Here is a 23,949-nt window from a genome sequence, read left to right on the forward strand (position 1 = left end):
TGTGACCCCCTACATCCCCTGTGGGTGGGGGCGGTAGAATAACACCCACGGTATCCCCTGCCTGTCGTAAGAGGCGACTAAAAGGGGCCCCAGGGGCTCTGAACTTTGGAGCGTGGGTTGGCGACCACGGGGCCTTCAGCTGAGTCCTGGCATTGCCTCCACTTACTTGTGCTAGGCTCCTCACTTTCATCTATCTTATCCGACCTCTCTTGGTCAACTTTTGTTCTTTTCCGACCCCAACGCTATTAGGTTTGCGAGGGCTAGGGAGTCTTTCATTTTCACGCCCTTCGTGGCCCTTGTCTTCCTTTGGCTGATATCTTCATTTTTCGAAGTGTCGGACCCCTTCCATATTTTCCCTCTGATTAATGTTACATAGAGGATGGTTGCCTAGTTGTACTTCCTCTTAAAACAATGATCACCACCACCACCACCTGTGACCCCCTACAATGGGGTTTTTGTCAGTAACTTACACGGCCTTCATGGTCTAGTTGTACTTCCTCTATAAATGATAATAATAAACACCACCACTCCCTTTGTTTTACCGATACCTTCATTTTTCAACATGTCGGAACTCTTCCAATTTTCCCACTGGTTAGCATTAATGCAGAATGGCTGCCGAGATGCATCTCGTGTCAAAACTGAAATCACCCCAATGCGGTCATCTCAAAGAGAAAGGAATTAATTTTTCTATCTAGATCGTAACACATTCCACACTTGTTAACAATATCTTCAGACCGGAGAGATGGAGATAGAAATCTACGTTCCGCTGCAGGACCACTGACTTGTTGAACCTGCTGAAGAATGGAACTTGGATTTTAGCCAACGTACGCAAGTATAACATAAATTAGCCATTGAATGCATCTGTCGATGGTAGAAACGTCCTTGACCTGATTATAAAGTGAAGGAGTTTCTAACGCGGACATCACCGTAGACTATCACAATTTATTACCGTATTCCCTTGGTAAACTCTTGTTCTATTGGTTGGGGCCGGTACAGTATCACCCACGGTGTCTCCTGTCTGTCGGGAGAGTTGACTACCAGCGACCGGAGGGGCTACGTACTTTGGAGCGTAGGTTGCCGACCACGGAGCCCTTAGCTGAAGAACTGCCATTGGTTCCAGCCCCCACCCCAATGCTTCCACCCCTTGTGGGTGGGGGCGGTAGAATAACACCCACGGTATCCCCTGCCTGTCGTCAGAGGCGACTAAAAGGGGCCCCAGGGGCTCTGAACTTTGGAGCGTGGGTTGGCGACCACGGGGCCCTCAGCTGAGTCCTGGCATTGCTTCCACTTACTTGTGCCAGGCTCCTCACTTTCATCTATCCTATCCGACCTCTCTTGGTCAACTCTTGTTCTTTTCCGACCATGACGCTATTAGGTTTGCGAGGGCTAGGGAGTCTTTCATTTTCACGCCCTTCGTGGCCCTTCTCTTCCTTTGGCCGACATCTTCATTTTTCGAAGTGTCGGATCCCTTCCAATTTTCCCTCTGATTAGTGTTAGATAGAGGATGGTTGCCTAGTTGTACTTCCTCTTAAAACAATAATCACCACCACCACCTGACGCTATTAGGTTGCGAGGGCTAGGGAGTATTTCATTTTCACGCCCTTCGTGGCCCTTGTCTTCCTTTGGCCGATATCTTCATTTTTCGAAGTGTCGGACCCCTTCCATTTTTTCCCTCTGATTAGTGTTATATAGAGGATGGTTGCCCAGTTGTACTTCCTCTAAAATCAATAATCACCACCACCACCTCAGGGGCTCTGAACTTTGGAGCGTGGGTTGACAACCACGGGGCCCTTAGCTGAGTCCTGGCATTGCTTCCACTTACTTGTGCCAGGCTCCTCACTTTCATCTATCCTATCCGACCTACCTTGGTCAACTCTTGTTCTTTTCCGACCCCGACGCTATTAGGTTTGCGAGGGCTAGGGAGTCTTTCATTTTCACGCCCTTCGTGGCCCTTGCCTTCCTTTGGCCGATATCTTCATTTTTCGAAGTGTCGGATCACTTCCGTTTTTCCCTCTGATTAGTGTTATGCAGAGGATGGTTGCCTAGTTGTACTTCCTCTTAAAACAATAATCACCACGACCACTTGTCGTAAGAGGCAACTAAAAGGGAGCCCAGCGGCTATGAACTTTGGAGCGTGGGTTGGCGACCACGGGGCCCATAGCTGAGTACTGGCATTGCTTCCACTTACTTGTGCCAGGCTCCTCACTTTCATCTATCCTATCCGACCTACCTTGGTCAACTCTTGTTCTTTTCCGACCCCGACGCTATTAGGTTTGCGAGGGCTAGGGAGTCTCATTTTCACGCCCTTCGTGGCCCTTGCCTTCCTTTGGCCGATATCTTCATTTTTCGAAGTGTCGGACCCCTTCCATTCTTCCCTCTGATTAGTGTTATAGAGAGGATGGTTGCCTAGTTGTACTTCCTCTTAAAACAATAATCACCACCACCACCACCTCGGTCAACTCTTGTTCTTTTCCGACCCCGACGCTATTAGGTTTGCGAGGGCTAGGGAGTCTTTCATTTTCACGCCCTTCGTGGCCCTTCTCTTCTTTTGGCCGATATCTACATTTGTCGAAGTGTCGGTTCCCTTCCATTTTTCTCTCTGATTAGTGTTATATAGAGGATGGTTGCCTAGTTGTACTTCCTCTTAAAACAGTAATCACCACCACCACCACCTCTCAGAATCTTACCCTCCCCCTGTGGGTGGGGGCGGTAGAATAACACCCACGGTATCCCCTGCCTGTCGTAAGAGGCGACTAAAAGGGGCCCCAGGGGCTCTGAACTTTAGAGCGTGGGTTGGCGACCACGGGGCCCTTAGCTGAGTCTTGGCATTGCTTCCACTTACTTGTGCCAGGCTCCTAACTTTCATCTATCCTGTCCGACCTCTCTTGGTCAACTCTTGTTCTTTTCCGACCCCGACGCTATTAGGTTTGCGAGGGCTAGGGAGTCTTTCATTTTCATGCCCTTCGTGGCCCTTGTCTTCCTCTGGCCGATATCTTCATTTTTCGAAGTATCGGATCCCTTCCATTTTTTCCCTCTGATTAGTGTTATATAGAGGATGGTTGCCTAGTTGTACTTCCTCTTAAAACAATAATCACCACCACCACCTCAGAGGCTATGAACTTTGGAGCGTGGTTTGGCGACCACGGGGCCCTCAGCTGAGTCCTGGCATTGCTTCCACTTGTGCCAGGCTCCTCACTTTCACCTATCCTATCTGACCTCTCTTGGTCAACACTTGTTCTTTTCCGACCCCGACGCTATTAGGTTTGCGAGGGCTAGGGAGTCTTTCATTTTCACGCCCTTCGTGGCCCTTGTCTTCCTTTGGCAGATATCTTCATTTTTCGAAGTGTCTGATCCCTTCCATTTTTCCTTCTGATTAGTGTTATATAGAGGATGGTTGCCCAGTTGTACTTCCCCTTAAAACAATAATCACCACCACCACCATCTGAACTTCGGAGCGTGGTTTGGCGACCACGGGCCCCTCAGCTGTGTCCTGGCATTGCTTCCACTTACTTGTGCCAGGCTACTCACATATATCTGTCCAATTTCAGCTCTGTTGTTCCTGAAAACCTATCAACTTGAAAGAAGGGAGGAAGTTGTTTACGGACTGTGCATTTCTCACAGCGTTAGTGGAGACAGTAGGAACATTAGTCTCACACCAGCAAATATCTCTGTTTCGCCTCGCCTCTCCCAGTCACATTTCTCTCGTTCCATTTCCTTTGTACCAAATGTTAATGGTACTTTTTCCAAGTCCCTCTATATCCGTTTCTTTAAATTAAGGCCACTGCATGTGTTGTAACAAATCTTCAAGTCCAGACCACAGTTTTATACGTCAATATCCCGGGCTAAAAACGGAGAGTAAAGATGAACATTTAAGGTTAAATACGCGTCAGAAACGGTGAACATCAGAAAAAACACCTCGAAGCGGGAACTCGCCAAGCTAGAATGAGGAAGGATAAAGAGAGACAACATTAGGGCCCATAAAGCAGGAGGAGTAGGGGAGTTCAGGAAGAACGATGACGTCCGTTATCCCCCTGTGGGTGGGGGCGATAGAATAACACCCACGGTATCCCCTGTCTGTACCCCCTCCCCCTGTGGGTGGGGGCGCTAGAATAACACCCACGGTATCCCCTGCCTGTCGTAAGAGGCGACTAAAAGGGGCCCCAGGGGCTCTGAACTTTGGAGCGTGGGTTGGCGACCACGGGGCCCTCAGCTGAGTCCTGGCATTGCTTCCACTTACATGTGCCAGACTCCTCACTTTCATCTATCCTATCCGGCCTCCCTTGGTCAACTCTTGTTCTTTTCCGACCCCGACGCTATTACGTTTGCGAGGGCTAGGGAGTCTTTCATTTTCACGCCCTTCGTGGCCCTTGTCTTTCTTTGACCGATATCTTCATTTTTCGAAGTGTCGGATCCCTTCCATTTTCCCTCTGATTAGTGTTATATAGAGGATGGTTGCCTAGTTGTACTTCCTCTTAAAACAATAATCACCACCACCACCACCACCATCTTTCATCTTCACGCCCTTCGTGGCCCTTGTCTTCCTTTGGCCGATATCTTCATTTTTCGAAGTGTCGGACCCCTTCCATATTTTCCGTCCGATTAGTGTTATATGGAGGATGGTTGCCTAGTTGTACTTCCTCTTAAAACAATAATCACCACCACCACCTCCCCCTGTGGGTGGTCCCCCTGTGGGTGGGGGCGGTAGAATAACACTCACGGTATCCCCTGCCTGTCGTAAGAGGCGACTAAAAGGGGTCCCATGGGCTCTGAACTTTGGAGCGTGGGTTGGCGACCACGGGGCCCTCAGCTGAGTCCTGGCATTGCTTCCACTTACTTGTGCCAGGCTCCTCACTTTCATCTATCCTATCTGTCCTACCTTGGTCAACACTTGTTCATTTCCGACCCCGACGCTATTAGGTTTGCGAGGGCTAGGGAGTCTTTCATTTTCACGCCCTTCGTGGCCCTTGTCTTTCTTTGACCGATATCTTCATTTTTCGAAGTGTCGGATCCCTTCCATTTTTCCCTCTGATTAGTGTTATATAGAGGATGGTTGCCTAGTTGTACTTCCTCTTAAAACAATAATCACCACCACCACCCCTGTGGGTGGAGGCGGTAGAATAACACCCACGGTATCCCCTGTCTGTACCCCCTCCCCCTGTGGGTGGGGGCGGTAGAATAACACCCACGGTATCCCCTGCCTGTCGTAAGAGGCAACTAAAAGGGGCCCCAGGAGCTCTGAACTTTGGAGCGTGGATTGGCGCCCACGGGGCTCTTAGCTGTGTCTTGGCATTGCTTCCACTTACTTGTGCTAGGCTCCTCACTTTCATCTATCCTATCTGTCCTACCTTGGTCAACACTTGTTCATTTCCGACCCCGACGCTATTAGGTTTGCGAGGGCTAGGGAGTCTTTCATTTTCACGCCCTTCGTGGCCCTTGTCTTTCTTTGACCGATATCTTCATTTTTCGAAGTATCGGATCCCTTCAATTTTTCCCTCTGATTAGTGTTATATGGAGGATGGTTGCCTAGTTGTACTTCCTCTTAAAACAATAATCACCACCACCACCACCTGTCGGATCTCTTCGATTTTCTCTCTGATTAGTGTTATATAGAGGATGGTTGCCTAGTTGTACTTCCTCTTAAAACAATAATCACCACCACCACCACCACCACCTGTCGGATCTCTTCGATTTTCCCTCTGATTAGTGTTATATAGAGGATGGTTGCCTTGTTGTACTTCCTCTTAAAACAATTATCACCACCACCACCACCTCTCTAAACAATAATCACCACCACCACTGCTTATTGGCAACTAATAATAACTGACCTCAACTACTGAAGGAGCGCAGTGGTAGACGGTAGAAGGAAGAAACAAATCCGTAGACACGAAGGTGCTCTGAAATTTGAAACGGAATCCTTTGAAAATTTCCTTTTCAAACCTAGACCAGTTATAAAAAGCCAAACATGAATCATAACGGCGAGTTCACCGGCCATGTCACGCGGCAGTTACAACATGCATTTCTCTCCCACAGACAACAGGAGTACTTGTAGAGAAATCTTCCATTTATCAGTTGTCACGCTGTGAAGTATACTCGACCAGCCCGCGTGGAGCAGAAGGTCTTGCCAAGTGTTCTCTCAAAGCAGCCTCTCAGCTAACTCATCCATCTTATTCACTTTCTAGTACTTTCGGAGAATATAAGAAAATATCTACCTTGTTACCTCTGTTCATGGATGCGGCCATACAGATACTTTTATTTTCCCCATGTGGATAATGGCTATATAATAATATCCACGATACCCGATGAAAGAAGTGACTAAATGGGGCCCAAGGACTCTCAAGATGGGAGCGTGCACTGGTGAGCACGGGGCCCTTAGCAGACTCCTGGCTTTGCTTTCATTTACTTGTGGCAGGTTCATAACTTCCATCTATCCTATCCTACCCCCTGTGGGTGGGGGCGGTAGAATAACACCCACGGTATACCCTGCCTGCCGTAAGAGGCGACTAAAAGGGGCCCCAGGGGCTCTGAACTTTGGAGCGTGGGTTGGCGACCACGGGGCCCTTAGCTGAGTCCTGGCATTACTTCCACTTACTTGTGCCAGGCTCCTCACTTTCAACTATCCTATCTGACCTCCCTTGGTCAACTCTTGTTCTTTTCCGACCCCGACGCTATTAGTTTGCGAGGGCTAGGGAGTCTTTCATTTTCACGCCCTTCGTGGCCCTTGTCTTCCTTTGGCCGATACCTTCATTTTTCGAAGTGTCGGACCCCTTCCATTTTTCTCTTTGATTAGTGTTATATAGAGGATGGTTGCCTAGTTGTACTTCCTCTTAAAACAATAATCACCACCACCAACATTGCTTCCACTTCCTTGTGCCTGGCTCCTCACTTTCATCTATCATATCCGACCTCTCTTGGTCACTCTTGTTCTCTTCTGACCCCGACGCTATTAGGCTTGCGTGGCCTAGGGAGTCTTTCATTTTCACGCCCTTGTCTTTCTTTGGTCGAGACCTTCATTTTTCGTCCCCCTGTGGGTGGGGGCGGTAGAATAACACCCACGGTATCCCCTGCCTGTCGTAAGAGGCGACTTAAAGGGGCTCCAGGGGCTCTAAACTTTGGAGCGTTGGTTGGCGACCACGGGGCCCTTAGCTGAGTCCTGGCATTGCTTCCACTTACTAGTGCCAGGCTCCTCACTTTCATCTATCCTATCCGACCTCTCTTGGTCAACTCTTGTTCTTTTCCGACCCCGACGCTATTAGGTTTGCGAGGGCTAGGGAGTCTTTCATTTTCACGCCCTTCGTGGCCCTTGTCTTTCTTTGGCCGATATCTTCATTTTTCGAAGTGCTGGATCCCTTCCATTTTTCTCTCTGATTAATGTTATATAGAGGATGATTGCCTAGTTGTACTTCCTCTTAAAACAATAATCACCACCACCACCACCACTCCTCACTTTCATCTATTCTATCCGACCTTTCCCCCTGTGGGTGGGGGCGGTAGAATAACACCCACGATATCCCCTGCCTGTCGTAAGAGGCGACTAATAGGGGCCCCAGGGTGTCTGAACTTTGGAGCGTGGATTGGCGACCACGGGGCCCTCAGCTGAGTCCTGGTATTGCTTCCACTTACTTGTGCCAGGCTCCTCGCTTTCATCTATCCTATAGGACCTTCCTTGGTCAACTCTTGTTCTTTTCCGACCCCGACGCTATTAGGTTTGCGAGGGCTAGGGAGTCTTTCATTTTCACGCCCTTCGTGGCCCTTGTCTTCCTCTGGCCGGTATCTTCATTTTTCGAAGTGTCGGACCCCTTCCATATTTTCCCTGTGATTAGTGTTATATAGAGGATGGTTGCCTAGTTGTACTTCCTCTTAAAACAATAATCACCACCACCACCTCCTATCCGACCTCCCTTGGTCAACTCTTGTTCTTTTCCGACCCCGACGCTATTAGGTTTGCGAGGGCTAGGGAGTCTTTCATTTTCACGCCCTTCGTGGCCCTTGTCTTTCTTTGACCGAAATCTTCATTTTTCGAAGTTCGGATCCCTTCTTTTTTCCCTCTGATTAGTGTTATATAGAGGATGGTTGCCTAGTTGTACTTCCTCTTAAAACAATAATCACCACCACCACCTTCCATTTTTCTCTCTGATTAGCGTTATATAGAGGATGGTTGCCTAGTTGTACTTCCTCTTAAAACAAATATCACCAATCACCACCACTTCCTCTTAAAACAATAATCACCACCACTTCATTTTTCGTAGTGTCGGACCCCTTCAATTTTTTATCTCCTATTAGTGTTATATAGAGTATGGTTGCCCAATTGTACTTCCTCTTAAAACAATAATCACCACCACCACCACCACCCCCTTTGTGTTGGGGCGATAGAATAACACACGGTATCCCCTGCCTGTCGTAACAGGCGACTGGCCTCAGGGGCTCTTCCCCCTGTGGGTGGGGGTGGTAGAATAACACCCACGGTATCCTCTGCCTGTCGTAAGAGGCGACTAAAAGAGGCCCCAGGGGCTCTGAACTTTGGAGCGTGGGTTGGCGACCACGGGGCCCTTAGTCGAGTCCTGGCATTGCTTCCACTTACTTGTGTCAGGCTCCTCACTTTCATCTATCCTATCCGACCTCTCTTGGTCAACTCTTGTTCTTTTCCGACCCCGACGCTATTAGGTTTGCGAGGGCTAGGGAGTCTTTCATTTTCACGCCCTTCGTGGCCCTTGTCTTCCTTTGGCCGATATCTTCATTTTTCGAAGTGTCGGACCCCTTCCATATTTTCACTCTGATTAGTGTTATATAGAGGATGGTTGCCTAGTTGTACTTCCTCTTAAAACAATAATCACCACCACCACCACCTCAGGGGCTCTGAACTTTGAAGCGTGGGTTGGCGACCACGAGGCCCTAAGCTGAGTCCTGGCATTGCTTCCACTTACTTGTGCCAGGCTCCTCACTTTCATCTATCCTGTCCGACCTCCCTTGGTCAACTCTTGTTCTTTTCCGACCCCGACGCTATTAGGTTTGCGAGGGCTAGGGAGTCTTTCATTTTCATGCCCTTCGTGGCCCTTGTCTTTCTTTGGCCGATATCTTCATTTTTCGAAGTGTCGGACCCCTTCCATATTTTCCCTCTGATTAGTGTTATATAGAGGACGGTTGCCTAGTTGTACTTTCTCTTAAAACAATAATCACCACCACCACCCCCACCATCACCACCGTCATACGATACGTCATTCCTCACTAAAATACAAATATCTAAAGGAAGATCTACTAGAAATTTTGCTAGTCAAATAAGTTGTGAAGCAGATTAGTTTTAAAAGGAATATAAATTTTAAAAACGAGAAAGTAAATCAATTTGTGTTTAAGGCTGTATTTCGAAATGAACTTCTATAAAAATATTTGAACTTGACAGCCTATCATGAAAAGTAACACTTACATTCACCAGAACTTTAGATTGATTGCAGATGTCTTCTAATCACAAGTAGTGGACGGAAGTTGAAATGGAATGCAGTTGCTACAAGGTGAGAATGTAACACCGAAATGAATGAAATATTTTTGTCTAGACTGTTATTTTCTTTTGATAATGACCTGCTAAGGCGGTGAATGTGCACTGAGTGAGTAATTTGCCCGCAGGATGAAAGCGCGTGTGAAAGAGGAAAGAAAGGATGGTTGTGTCTGGGTGCGCGTAAGAGAGAGGGGGAAGACTAGTTTCAGTGTCAGGGTTAGTGTGGGAAACACTTTTCGTTTCCCCCCTCTCGCTATAAATACTGGTGTAGCCGGCCATGGATAGCCAGTGCAAGACACAACAACTCCACCGCAGCAATATGGTACTTGCTTTCACGGTAAGTAATCACCAATTTTGTATTCACACAGGAAAGAATTTTGTGATGTCCGTAATTTTTACTTGATGACAATTTAACCCATTTCCTAAATTTAATAGTGAAATTTAATAAACAAAACGATATCTTAACGAAGACAAACTTTAAAATGGTTTAGGTTAGGGAATTCCAAACTTCATAGATCCAGGTGAGAATTTCAATTTACAAACTGGGATCAAAAAGGAAGCATCCACACTTAAATTCACGTCATATTTATAATGCAACCTCTTTCAAAATTGGAAGGCATAACACAAGAACCTTTTAGAGATATATATATTCCAATTTAGGATGAATATTAAGGTCCAACATTTATTTTCATCAGGATAAACACAGTTTAATTAATGTGTATTACTTAATACAGAGCTCAGATGCTTGAATTGGCCCCAGGGGCTCTGAACTTTGGAGCGTGGGTTGGCGACCACGGGGCCCTCAGCTGAGTCCTGGTATTGTATCCACTTATTTGTGCCAGGCTCCTCACTTTTATCTATCCTTTCCGACCTCCCTTGGTCAACTCTTGTTCTTTACCGGCCCCGACGTTATTAGGTTTGCGAGGGCTAGGGAGTCCTTCATTTTCACGCCCTTCGTGGCCCTTGTCTTCCTTTGGCCGATATCTTCATTGTTCGAAGTGTCGGATCCCTTCCATTTTTCCCCTCTGATTAGTGTTAATATAGAGGATGGTTGCCCACTTGTACTTCCTCTTAAAACAATAATCACCACCACCACCACCACCACCACCACCACCTAAACAGGATAGTTCCAGGATCGAATCCCGACGACATTGGCTAGAAATTTCAGTTGTATTAAAGTCTGATGAGCTGGTTCTTTTCTTCACTAGGAATCTGAGGAATCTGTCACGTATAGACCATAAAATCCAACAACAAACCATACGGGAAAATATCTTACAATATTAACATAACGCAGTGTACGGAAGATTATCATCCATCCATTATCTAAAGGCTAGGCCTTGTCACTGCAGCCACATCCCACGATCTTACCACCACCCTTCGTCGCCCTTTTCTTTCTTTTGCCGATACCTTCATTTTTCGAAGTGTCGGATCCCTTCCATTTTGTTTCCCTGATATGTGTTATAATTAAAGAGGATGGTTGCCTAGTTTACTTTCTCTTAAACAGTAATCACCACTACCACCACCACCACCCACTAGCCGTGTCATAAATGCAGTTTGTGTCGTACATGTAGCCTTGTTCCAGTTTTACGGCCAACTGCCCATCCTGACGTACCGCCAACTATATGTGGGGGAAGCATCTTTTAAGAATGGGGGTGAAGTTTATGCATGTATTTGGATTTAATTTAAACCTGCGGTACTCCCCAAAAGGATATGTTAAAACGTGTCTGTTATCCATCCATCTGCTTAAGAGATACGAGTCTTAGAATAATTTGGACCTGAAAATGGAAGCTTCAACGTGTCAGTACTGAGACAAGTCTTTGGAACTTAAGCGCTATCAAATGTCAAACAACTGTATCTTGTTTTCGAACTCGTGATCTCTAGCGTGGAAAGTGAATGCTTAATCAATCATGTTGCGTTCCCTTTTGATACTTTTTTGACCTTTTCGGCTTAATAATATACTTTGGCTTTATTTTTAATTGATTTTTCAAATTTCTCCGTTGAATAAATAAATAAATTTAACTTTTGTCGCGATTAAATTTGTTCAGAGAAGAGGATTACCTAGTTGTACTTCCTTTTAGAACAAAAATCACCACCACCATCACTTCTTGAAGATCTAAAGATATAAAGTATAGTCATTCGGAATACATCCATACGTCTACACATTTTTCGTTTCGTTGATAAATTCTCAATGGGCACTGCCTACCCAATGCAATGAAGGTGACTCGCATTACCTTGTCAAGATTTCGAGAAAATGAAGAATAAGACTATTAATTCTACAAAGCCATAGGCCGCAGCTATTTTTTTTTTCAGAATAACAGAAATAATTATCAAATTATTTCCTGGGACACAGGCCTAACTAAACTACTTTCCTTACGTAGAGCCGAGCTTAAGAATAGTGGAAGCTTTTGGCTTCTTCGAAGGGTTTTAATGACCTACAGCGAAGAATGTTTGCTATTTTCTTCGATAGAATATAATACTGGTCGTAAGTAAAATTATAATAACGAAATGTATCTAATTAGAGAATGTCTGGGGATTTCCTCCTGGGGGTGGGGGCGGTAGAATAACACACACGGTATCCCCTGCCTGTCGCAAGAGGCGATTAAAAGGGGCCCCATGGGCTCTGAACTTTGGAGCGTGGGTTGGCGACCACGGGGCCCTTAGCTGAGTCCTGGCATTGTTTCCACTTACTTGTGCCAGGCTCCTCACTTTCATCTATCCTATCCGACCTCTCTTGGTCAACTCTTTTTCTTTTCCGACCCCGACGCTATTAGGTTTGCGAGGGCTAGGGAGTCTTTCACTTTCACGCCCTTCGTGGCCCTTGTCTTCCTTTGGCCGATATCTTCATTTTTCGAAGTGTCGGACCCCTTCCGCCTTTCCCTCTGATTAGTGTTATATAGAGGATGGTTGCCTAGTTGTACTTCCTCTTAAAACAGTAATCACCACCACCACCACTCTTTCACTTTCACGCCCTTCGTGGCCCTTGTCTTCCTTTGGCCGATACCTTCATTTTTCGAAGTGTCGGATCCCTTCTATTTTTTCCCTCTGATTAGTGTTATATAGAGGATGGTTGCCTAGTTGTACTTCCTCTTAAAACAATAATCACCACCACCTGTCTGGGGATTAATATTTGTAAAATATGCACGATATTCACCGATTTGGTTCCGTAACTCACAAATGTACTTTCTTGGTCTAAACCATCCCTATTTATAGTGTCATGGTCACCTGATACTCAGTAGATCACAAAGCTATAAGACAGTAATGTTGTTATTTGTTGGAGCAGCATCACAGTAATACTTCTTATAACTCAGATATAATGAATGACCAACAGTCTGATGTCTTATAGTCGTAATGGTAGATTTACGAACCGTAATAGTTACGACACAAAAGGGACTGGATGAAAGGTTTGTGGAGCAACGACTAGTATAAAGAATTACGTGGTAATGATGAAGCATTCTAACACGGATATTTCTATTGAATGCTCTTGTTATGTCACTGTCATTCAATGTCGACTCCACACAGGTGAAGGGAGACTTGGACAACATAAAGAATAATAGTGTTTTGTTCGAAACACGGTAACCAAGTGCCTCAGTCACTATGGGTGTTCATTTGATTTCTGGAACAGTGCGGGAACCTGTTGTAAACTAAGAGTGTAACAGTGAACGATACAATAGTAGTCTATATATAATGCACTACATCGGAATCCATCAGAAATTCAAGTCATTCTAGCTAAGCGTGGACTGTTAACACTTTTTTCTAGTGTTTTAAACTCGCACTAAATCACACAAGTTTCTGGAGAAGTGAAGATGGAATAGGAAAGGGTTGGGTCTGCGATAGAAGCGCCCGAGCCTTTAAAGATACAGAATCAGCTTTAGCCTTGTGTGAAAGTAGGAAACCACGGCAAAACTCTTTAGGGTTTCACACCCACCATCTCCCGAATTTAATCAATCTTACTCGGTAACAGACTTCTACTCTCAGGGTTTTCTCGAGGCACTATAAAGAAAACCTTCTCTCAGTAGATTTATCGGCATGTAAGAGATCTGCTGCGGGATAAATTTCTGGCACGTCGTTGCCTTCGCAAAACATATCAGAAGGACGTAAAACCAATTACATTCAATCTTGGAATTCGTGGGAGAGATGGTTATCGAACGCTAGGCAACTTGACTAGTGGCTACTATGCTACAAGTTAAATCCCAGTCGAGAATCAGAGGATAATTAGCTCAGGTCATTAAGTAATAATACCGAGCGAGTTGGCCACGCGGTTAGGGGCGCACAGCTTTGAGCTTGAATTCGGGATATAGTGGGTTCGAACCCAAGTTGTACTTACTCTTAAAACAATAATCACCACCACCACCACCACCACCACCACCACCACCACCACCACCACCACCACGAACCCCACTGTTGATCCTGAAAATGGTTTTCCGTGGTTTTCGATTTTCACACCAGGCCAGTGCTGGGGATGTCCCTTCCCACTCCTAGCTCTTTCCTTTCCCATCGTCGCAATAAGACCTACAGTATCTGTGTCGGTGCGACGTAAAGTAGGCCTAAATTTTATTAAATAATGCATGTATTTATGTTCAATCCTCAGCCCGAATGCTGGTACTAGGGAAATGAGGAATGATAGAGTTTCCCGTTGCTTTCCTTATCGTGCCAGAAGGTACTATTGCATATCAGTTAGCCAAGCCTATTGAGATGCACGCTGCAACCGACTATATGAGCGACATTTTGACACCATTCATCACAGGGACGCACTGCGTAAGGAATGACGTTACTAGCTACTCTCATACCTCAGTCACTTTTTCATACTGTAAAAGTCAATTATGAAACTAAGATCTAGTCCATACCAGAACACATAGAGCACTGTAAACACTAGGTCTCGCCAGCAAAGGGTTAAGTAATGCATGTCTAGTTAATATGGACATTGATCTCTGGTGTGATATAGTTTATACAAGATGGGACTACCATGAGAAGTGGTATGAGTTGTAGCAAGTTTTATACATTCATCAAACCTGTCTGTCTTATTCTTGAGGCCCCAGGGGCTCTGAACTTTGGAGCGTGGGTTGGCGACCACGGGGGCTCAGCTGAGTCCCGGCACTGTTTCCACTTACTTGTGCCAGGCTCCTCACTTTCATCTATCCTCTTGCTCTTTTCCGACCCCGACGCTATTAGGTTTGCGAGGGCTAGGGAGTCTTTCATTTTCACGCCCTTCGTGGCCCTTGTCTTTCTTTGACCGATATCTTCATTTTTCGAAGTGTCGGATCCCTTCCATTTTTCCCACTGATTAGTGTTATATAGAGGATGGTTGCCTAGTTGTACTTCCTCTTAAAACAATAATCACCACCACCACCACCTCTTATCCTTGACTTTAACTACATGAAAGTTATAGACATTCAAGTGATGCTGGTAACGTCATATTTCTTTCAGCACTCAAGAGAAATAAAGATAAAGAGAAATGTAGGCCCTAATGTTTGTGCTCATATCGACTCAGCAGTTCCTAACCTCAGACACAAAATGCAATGAAATAAACTCAGTGCTAGCTAATAATCTGCACCAACGGTAGGGTGTAACCATCTAGAATACTGAGCAAGAGGAATTACATTTCTTTGTAAATAACAGCAATGCTTTTCTCTAGAGATACCTAAGAATTTATACAGTATTGTGTCCTGATAACTTTATAACCGTCATTTCTTTCCGTCTGTCCTTCTCTTGAGGAAAAGATTAGGTATATATGGCTATAGTTACTCATTTCAGGGAAGACATCCGTGATGAGAGAAAGTAATATTTTAAAACATAACCTTTTTTTATATAATCCTTTTCCCTGACAGTGAATTAATTCTTTATGAAATAACAAACACTGAAGCTTTATTAAAGGATGTACTCCAATACGCGTCTCGCTGCATCATCAGGTGGTCAAAGAATGGCATGTAATTGTTTATCTACCTGACAACCTGTTGCAATTTAATGTCATTTCTAAGACTATGAATTCCCTTCACAAAAATATCTAACAGCATTTTTTTTAATTTCAGTCAGTTTAAAATACACACACTCTACATACTAGATTAAACGGGTTTGGCTATTCTCCATTGGAATCTCGCCTCGTTCGATCGACCTGGAATAATGACAGCAAAACAACATTCTCCTCTGCTTATGCCTTTAAGGTGTGATTAAGTGGGAACCCACGAGTGGCCCAGATTATTAACTCTTGCTGAGAGAACCAGCTGAGAACCAGAAATAAGTACGTGACTGGTCAGTGTTCGTGAAAGTGATGAAAAACAAGTGATGTTGGTAGGAGGATGTTATCGTGTTCTTCAGAGGACAACAATAACATCACTACAATTTCTCTTTTATTGGACTTCCCTGCTCTCTTATCTAACTTCACTTTCACTTCACTTCCATCTGGTCACTTGAGAGGTCAAGGGTTCCTGTCCGGAGTAATCTCCTCGCTGAAATCAAGACTTTCTTTTTACCTTTCACTGTAAAACAAAAGGTGGAGATACACTGCGTGCAAAATTCAACTAGCTTCGTCCTCCAAATTTATGAATATCTGGGAAGAACGGCAGAATGTTCTGCAGGGAATTGTTTTGGGAAACATCTAGAACCTTCACCTTTGGCAAGGAAAGCGACGAGAAACTACCTCACGTCTCATTTTAAGTATAACCAGGTTTTCTATGACAATTAATGGCGTAATTGTTAGGAAAGCTATTCACCTTCAGGGTGAGAACTCAGAGTACATCCACCTCAACTTAATGACAACGTTGGTTTATAAGAGAGTAGTTTGAACCAGGGCGAGCTCGAATCCTACTGGCCATTATTCCTGGCTTTCTGGACCAGGGCCACTATCTCACAGTCAGATAGCTCCTCAATTGTCCTCACATAGGCTGAATGGACCTCGAATGGCCCCAGGGGCTCTGAACGTTGGAGCGTGGGTTGGCGACCACGGGGCCCCCAGCTGAGTCCTGGCATTGCTTCCACTTACTTGTGCCAGGCTCCTTACTTTCATCTATCCTATCCGACCTCCCTTGGTCAACTCTTGTTCTTTTCCGACCCCGACGCTATTAGGTTTGCGAGGGCTAGGGAGTCTTTCATTTTCATGCCCTTCGCGGCCCTTGTCTTCCTTTGGCCGATACCTTCATTTTTCGAAGTGTCGGATCCCTTCTATTTTTCCCTCTGATTAGTGTTATATAGAGGATGGTTGCCTAGTTGTACTTCCTCTTAAAACAATAATCACCACCACCACCTTAGAATATGCGGCCGGCATTTCGTTGGCATGTAAGGGTACTTTATCCCCCGTTGTGTCGCAGACGCGTTTCAGCCTCTTACCTGGTCGCTCCGGGTTTGGTTTCTGGCTCGTCCAGGGTTTTTATGACTCTATTGTGGGTTCATGTGGTTCAGTTTAGTGAGTTAAGCTCAGCAGCTGGCTGATATAAGAGACAGTGGACTCGGTCAAGAAAACTAAGTAATGCATTTGAGTATGTCGTTAGGCTGACCACTTGGCACTGCAATATCTGTAGAAAATCTGACTGGGCAGCAGTGGACTTAGTAGACAAAGGCCATTAATGTGATATATGCTCCAGAGAAACTAAGTGTCAACTGATGAATCTGGTAGTGAAGATTTATATCATCTGCATAGATGAATTTGCGAGACAGAGTTTCGGGTAGATCATGAGTATACAAGTTGAATAACAGAGGGGATAGGACGGATCCCTGCGGTAGTCCATTATTGATTAAGTGTGAAATACTGTCCCTTTCTCATTGTAAATATAATATTAGAATAGTTCATGTACTTGGTTATTAGACTAGTTTAGATACGAAATTATGTTTTTATATACTTGTTTCTTGTAAGGATTAGATATGTAATATTATTTCTTTCTCGATGTAAATATAATATTAGAATAGTTCAGATATTAGGTTATTAGAGTGATTCGAAGCATTAAAAAAGCACTTGTAAACATTTGCCACTGTAATTGGGATTAGAAATCCTATAGTGAGAAATAAATAAATAAATAAATAAATAAATAAATAAATAAATAAATAAATAAATAAATAAATAAATAAATAAATAAATAAATATCATAGCTTCTTGTTTTTACAGACTGTTAATTATGATCATCATTTGTTTCAGAGGACTTGTGCGCTCCTAGCGGCGCTACTGGGTATTAGCTACGCGTCACTAGGCGGACACGAACAGTAAGTAATATTATCCATCTTCTTTAACATGAGAGTAATTTGTTATGAAGTTAAATTGTCTCTTTGTTATTTTTCACCCTATTCAGTGCCACCGAAACAATGTTTTGCTTGCAGCGTAATTTTATTGATATTTAATGTAACGCGTAATCAATGCTAGAGTTTATAGAGGTGTTGCGTCACCGATACTATCACCCTGTCGGTGGGGGCGGTAGAATAACGCCTACGGTATCCCCTGCCTGTCGTAAGAGGCGAGTAGAAAGGGCCTCAGGGGCTCTGAACTTTGGAGCGTGGGTTGGCGACCACGGGGCCCCTATCTGAGTCCTGGCATTGCTTCCACTTACTTGTGCCTGGCTCCTCACTTTCATCTATCCTATCCGACCTACCTTGGTCAACTCTTGTTCTTTTCCGACCCCGACGCTATTAGGTTTGCTAGGGCTAGGGAGTCTTTCATTTTCACGCCCTTCGTGGCCCTTGTCTTCCTTTGGTCGATACCTTCATTTTTCGAAGTGTCGGACCCCTTCCATTTTTTTCTCTCTGATTAGTGTTATATAGAGGATGGTTGCCCAGTTGTACTTCCTCTTAAAACAATAATCACCACCACCACTCTGAACTTTGGAGCGTGGGTTGGCGACTACGGGGCCCTTAGCCGAGTCCTGGCATTGCTTCCACTTACTTGTGCCAGGCTCCTCACTTTCATCTATCCTATCCGACCTCACTTGGTCAACTCTTGTTCTTTTCCGACCCCGACGCTATTAGGTTTGCGAGGGCTAGGGAGTCTTTCATTTTCACGCCCTTCGTGGCCCTTGTCTTCCTTTGGCCGATATCTTCATTTTTCGAAGTGTCGGATCCCTTCCATTTTTTCCCTCTGATTAGTGTTATATAGAGGATGGTTGCCCAGTTGTACTTCCTCTTAAAACAATAATCACCACCACCACCTCAGCTGAGTCTTATGACGACGATAGGATAGGAAAGGCCTAGGAATGGGAATGGAGCGGCCGGATGCAAGCTCACAGCTGCGCGCTCCTAACCGCACGGCCGTCGCAAAGTTTGTCTAATGGAAGTTCTCTGATGTGCCGAAAGTCAAGGTCTGTTGGGTTCGGTTACTTGGAAAAAATGAGAAGACATAGAAAAGTGAGCATAGACGTCAATAAGTAGAACAGATTCTGAAGTTAAAGTTTAAGAAAAGTACCTGCTTTAACTAAGACCAGTGAAAGCTCCAATGACAGAACGAGACTAGGTATGTGTGTTTATTACTGAAAGTTGTAACAATTTGTGGGGACAAGAATCAACCTACAAGAAGAGCTTCTACCACCGGCTCTGTAATGACATTAATGTACAAGGACGTCAGTGAAAGTAAGGTGATGCTCTCAAGAGCAGAAACAAAAACAGGCTATAGATCGACAGTGTCCATTCATCTCACTATGGTGTGGAGTAAATTCAAAATGTAGCCTTAAATAGTATAGCCTGGTAAGCAGCTGAATGCTTTCTTATAAATGTTGTATTCATGAGCACCAATATAATAAATGAACAAGTATACTTCCTGTGATGGAAGTTGATGAAAGTTTATGTCGCACGAGGCGACCAAAAGGGGTAATCCCTGTGTGGGCGGGGCGGTATAATAACACCCACGGTATCCCCTGACTGTCGTAAGAAGTGAATAATTGGAGCCCCAGGGGCTCTGACCCCCTGTGGGTGGGGGCGGTAGAATAATACGCACGGTATTCCCTGCCTGTCGTAGGAGGCGACTAAAAGGGGCCCCAGGGCTCTGAACTTTGGATCGTGGATTGGCGACCACGGGGCACTCAGCTGAGTCCTGGCATTTCTTCCACTTACTTGTGCCAGGCTCCTCACTTTTATCTATCCTATCCGACCTCCCTTGGTCAGCTCTTGTTCTTTTCCGACCCCGACGCTATTAGGTTTACGAGGGCTAGGGAGTCCTTCATTTTCACGCCCTTCGTGGCCCTTGTCTTTCTTTGACCGATAAATTCATTTTTCGAAGTGTCGGATCCCTTCCATTTTCCCCTCTGATTAGTGTTATATAGAGGATGGTTGCCTAGTTGTACTTCCTCTTAAAACAATAATCACCACCACCACTAAATTCATTTTTCGAAATGTCGGATCCCTTTCATTTTTCCCTCTGATTAGTGTTATACAGAGGATGGTTGCCAAGTTGTACTTCCTCTTAAAACAATAATCACCACCACCTGAACCGAACTGTTTGGCACATTACGTTTGAGTATGACAAGAGAACATTCAATGGATCTGACGAAGGCCAACAGTGGCTGGAAATGCTCGGCGTAGATTCGTAATTTTTCACCTCACAGACCGTAACTTTCATAGAATACCGTATTAAAGTTTTATTCGTATTTCTTTATTAATCTGAGTGTATGTCATAAGATAAGTAAATAATAAAAAAAATACTGATCAACGTGCATTCTTGTTTCAGTGTCCACATCAGAGTGCATATCCCGCAATTGATCAACGAGGTGCATCATCAGAAGAAGATTATCTACCACGAGCCAAGCCACCATGGTGGTGGTCATGGAGGTGGAGGAGGTGGAGACTTCACGAGCTACAGCGGAGGTGATTTCTCAAGCTCTGGAGGTGACTTAGGTGGATATGGAGGCGGTGGTGGACACGGAGGTGGATACGGTGGAGGAGGCCACGGAGGCGGCTTCGGAGGAGGTTTGGGAGGAGGCCACGGTGGAGGATTCGGAGGCGGCCATGGCGGAGGTGGATATGGAGGCGGTGGATTCGGAGGCGGCCATGGCGTAGGTGGATATGGAGGTGGCCATGGAGGAGGTTTCGGAGGAGGTGACTACGGCGGCGGCCACGGAGGAGGATACGACGGAGGACATGGGGGAGGATTTGGAGGCGGTGACTTCGGCGGTGGACACGGAGGAGGATACGACGGAGGGCATGGAGGAGGTGGTGGATACGGAGGTGGTCACGGATTTAGTTCAAGTGGAAGTGGAGGTGGATATGGCGGCGGCGGTGGTCACCATGGAGGTTATGACAAGAAATGATCCCTTGCTTCTAACACCACTCGTTACTGTAGAACGTAAATCCACCATAATCATGAACTCGATCGCCTCATTCATGATCATTCTCTGTTTGATCGTTCCTCGTGCCAAGTCATTTTGACAGAAAGATTCTCCAGAGTACATATCTGAGGCAACAGAACTGATAAGAAAACACGATTGCCTCCGAAATAGGATATTCTTATTTCCTTATACACTGCATTCAGAATGTCTCCACGTTGAATGTTCCCTTGACAAGCATACAAGATATACTGCCCCGAAAAGTATTCTCTTGAAAGCTCGAACGATTCGAACTATACTATTTCTCCCATCCTATCACAACACAGTCATTGATGTTCATTCTCCATTCTTTTCAGTCCACTAAGAATGAAACACTGTAAGGCAACCGCCGTTGTGAAACCACAATTCCTCAATGCAACCATGAAGTTGTTCCATGAACTTCAGCACCTGACCGCCATTTTCAGGCCCCCTTTTCCGCCACGACATTCAAATGGCTCCCATTTAGATGGAGAACAGTAATATCCGAGATGAAATTCCTCTTAATACCGCCATAGACACTCAGTATAATTAGAGAGGATTATAATTTTATAACCTCCTGTCACCTGATAAAATCAAATAATGTGTTCAATACCTTCTACACCAAATCATCCTCTAGAATATAAGAGAACAAGTATTATTAACATATCACCATCATCATCGTATCATCGTATTCATCACCATCGTCATACCTTGTTACAACCAGAACTGTTTTGTATATATTTTTGTTATTGTTATGTTTGCTTCGTATACCTTTGTATTAAATGTTACTTTTTTATATAAATTTTGTTTTATTTCTTACTGATGTATCCTCAAACAGTGCTACCTTTACCACCTAAACTGGAAGTCTCACGTTATTGTACAATACTTCGTTGTTATTTTAGGCTTTCATTTTGCGGTAGCCTACACTAGAACTTCTTTCAGATGCATCTCAAGGGAAAAGACAATAACAAACAGATTGAGTGGGATAACTCGTTAGCCTAAAATTGTCTCCTGGAGGTGTGCCCTAGGACAAATAAATGTGGATCCATAAAATGTTGGGCTGAAACATTTCCAGAGTGGTTTTCCATTTTCAACCAGGTAAGTAGACCACGCGTCTCAACGGACATATTTGGGCAGGGCCCAAGTCCATTTGAGCATTAAATCCCTTCGGTCTTAAGTGCTACTTTCGACAAGTTGAGGGTGGAGCAGAATGGTATTAGGGGTAGGTGGTACTGTGGATTGGAGTCATAACTGGTCAGAATATGACCTGCACCCCAAAGGGTGAGAAAAGGAGGCCTGGGAACACTAGTGATAGTGAACGCAGGTTTCATGATTATCCAGAGGGAATGGGCAGGTTAATTCATGACGGCAGAAGCCAGTGCGATGGTGGTCACCTAGTTAGTTGGTGACCACGCCCAATGTTGCTTGAAATCTGTGAGAGGTGAGAAGCGGAAATTTGGGCCGAAGGAGAAGAAGAAGAAGGTGGGGGGTGATAGGATAGGAAGGAGAGTGGGGAGGCGAAAACTTGATTTGGAGTACAGGGTCTCAGCTACTCGATCCACTGATCCCTGTCTTGGGGGAAGGGGGTGAGGTAAGTCCCTTTGAGGAGGGGGCCAGGACCAGTAGAACCACAGCCGCAGCGGCTCTCTTACAGCTGAGGAAGCTACGGGAGCTGAATACTTCTCAGGAAGGCCGCAGGCAGACCGATCGTCTATTGCTAGACAAGATCGCCACCAAACAGGGAACACACCACCCCACAGAAGCATGGGCGCGAAGGGGAGTATCGGGGTGTGATCCCTGGATCACCAGACCTCTTCTTGGAGAGCCACGGGCACCGGGATAAGTCCTCTAGCCATGCCCCCTTGGAAGATATGACCCCAGCAGGCAGGTCTACCGTTTAATTAGAAAGCTTGGTGAGGGACAAGACAGTATCACCACCCGACAGGGACACACAGCCTCGGGGAATACATGGGGTCGAGGTTGAATATCGAAGTGTCGGACCCCTTCCATTTTTTCCCTCTGATTAGTGTTATATAGAGGATGGTTGCCTAGTTGTACTTCCTCTTAAAACAATAATCACAACCACCACCACCACCTCTCTTGGTCAACTCTTGTTCTTTTCCGACCCCGACGCTATTAGGTTTGCGAGGGCTAGGGAGTCTTTCATTTTCACGCCCTTCGTGGTCCTTGTCTTTCTTTGCCCGATATCTTCATTTTTCGAAGTGTCGGGCCCCTACCATTTTTTCTCACTTATTAGTGTTATATAGAGGATGGTTGCCTAGTTGTACTTCCTTTTAAAACAATAATCACCACCACTCTCTGCCTCGGGTAGATTAGGTTAGAACGGAGGTTTTATCCTCCCTCAATCACAAGTTTCGGGTCGTGGCGAGGTGATACATGGCTACTGGGAGGGTAGTTGTTAGCGACCCCCTCCAGATACCGGGCGCCCTCTGGAGGATATAACCTTGCCTTTGGCACGTCAGGGCTGCGTGGAAGGTCGACTCTCTTATCCCAGGCACTCGTGGGACGGAAAACGGAACCTCTCTCTTCTCTTTCTTTTTTTATAGGATGGCACCCTTCTCAAAAGGGCGTCTAAGTTTGGCACAAACGTAAGCGATATACTCCAGTTCCAGTGGAATTTGTAAGTGACGAACTTCTTCCTCGATTCCTGGTTGCTTAGAGGGCCAATGGTTAAAAGTTTCCTTGACGAATGTCCATTTATGATAAGCACCCCCCTGTGGGTGGGGGCGGTAGAATAACACCCACGGTAACCCCTGCCTGTCGTAAGAGGCGACTGAATTTGCCCCAGGGGTCTTCCCCCTGTGGGTGGGAGCGGTAGAATAACACCCACGGTATCCCCTGCCTGTCGTAAGAGGCGACTAAAAGGAGCCCCAGGGGCTCTGAACTTTGGAGTGTGGGTTGGCGACCACGGGGCCCTTAACTGAGTGCTGGCATTCCTTCCACTTACTTGTGCCTATCCGACCTCCCTTGGTCAACTCTTGTTCTTTTCCGACCCCGACGCTATTAGGTTTGCGAGGGCTAGGGTGTCTTTCATTTTCACGCCCTTCGTGGCCCTTGTCTTTCTTTGGCCGATATCTTCATTTTTCGAAGTGTCGGACCCCTTCCATATTTTCTCTCTGATTAGTGTTATATAGAGGATGGTTGCCTAGTTGTACTTCCTCTTAAAACAATAATCACCACCACCACCACTCCTCA

The 23,949-nt window shown here is 45.4% G+C and overlaps 1 protein-coding gene across 1 annotated transcript; it reads left to right on the plus strand.

Moving 5' to 3' along the window:
* Nucleotides 1–9,791: 9,791 nt before the first annotated feature.
* On the plus strand, nt 9,792–21,309 carry LOC136884304 (uncharacterized). The gene is made up of 3 exons (XM_067156379.2): nt 9,792–9,824; nt 17,610–17,674; nt 20,121–21,309. Exons 1-3 carry the CDS (start codon nt 9,807–9,809, stop codon nt 20,698–20,700), a joined length of 663 nt encoding a protein of 220 aa, XP_067012480.2. The 5' UTR covers nt 9,792–9,806; the 3' UTR covers nt 20,701–21,309.
* Nucleotides 21,310–23,949: the final 2,640 nt, after the last annotated feature.

This window comes from Anabrus simplex, chromosome 12 (genome assembly GCF_040414725.1).
Source record: "Anabrus simplex isolate iqAnaSimp1 chromosome 12, ASM4041472v1, whole genome shotgun sequence".
In the NCBI taxonomy this organism is placed as follows: Eukaryota; Metazoa; Arthropoda; class Insecta; order Orthoptera; family Tettigoniidae; genus Anabrus; species Anabrus simplex.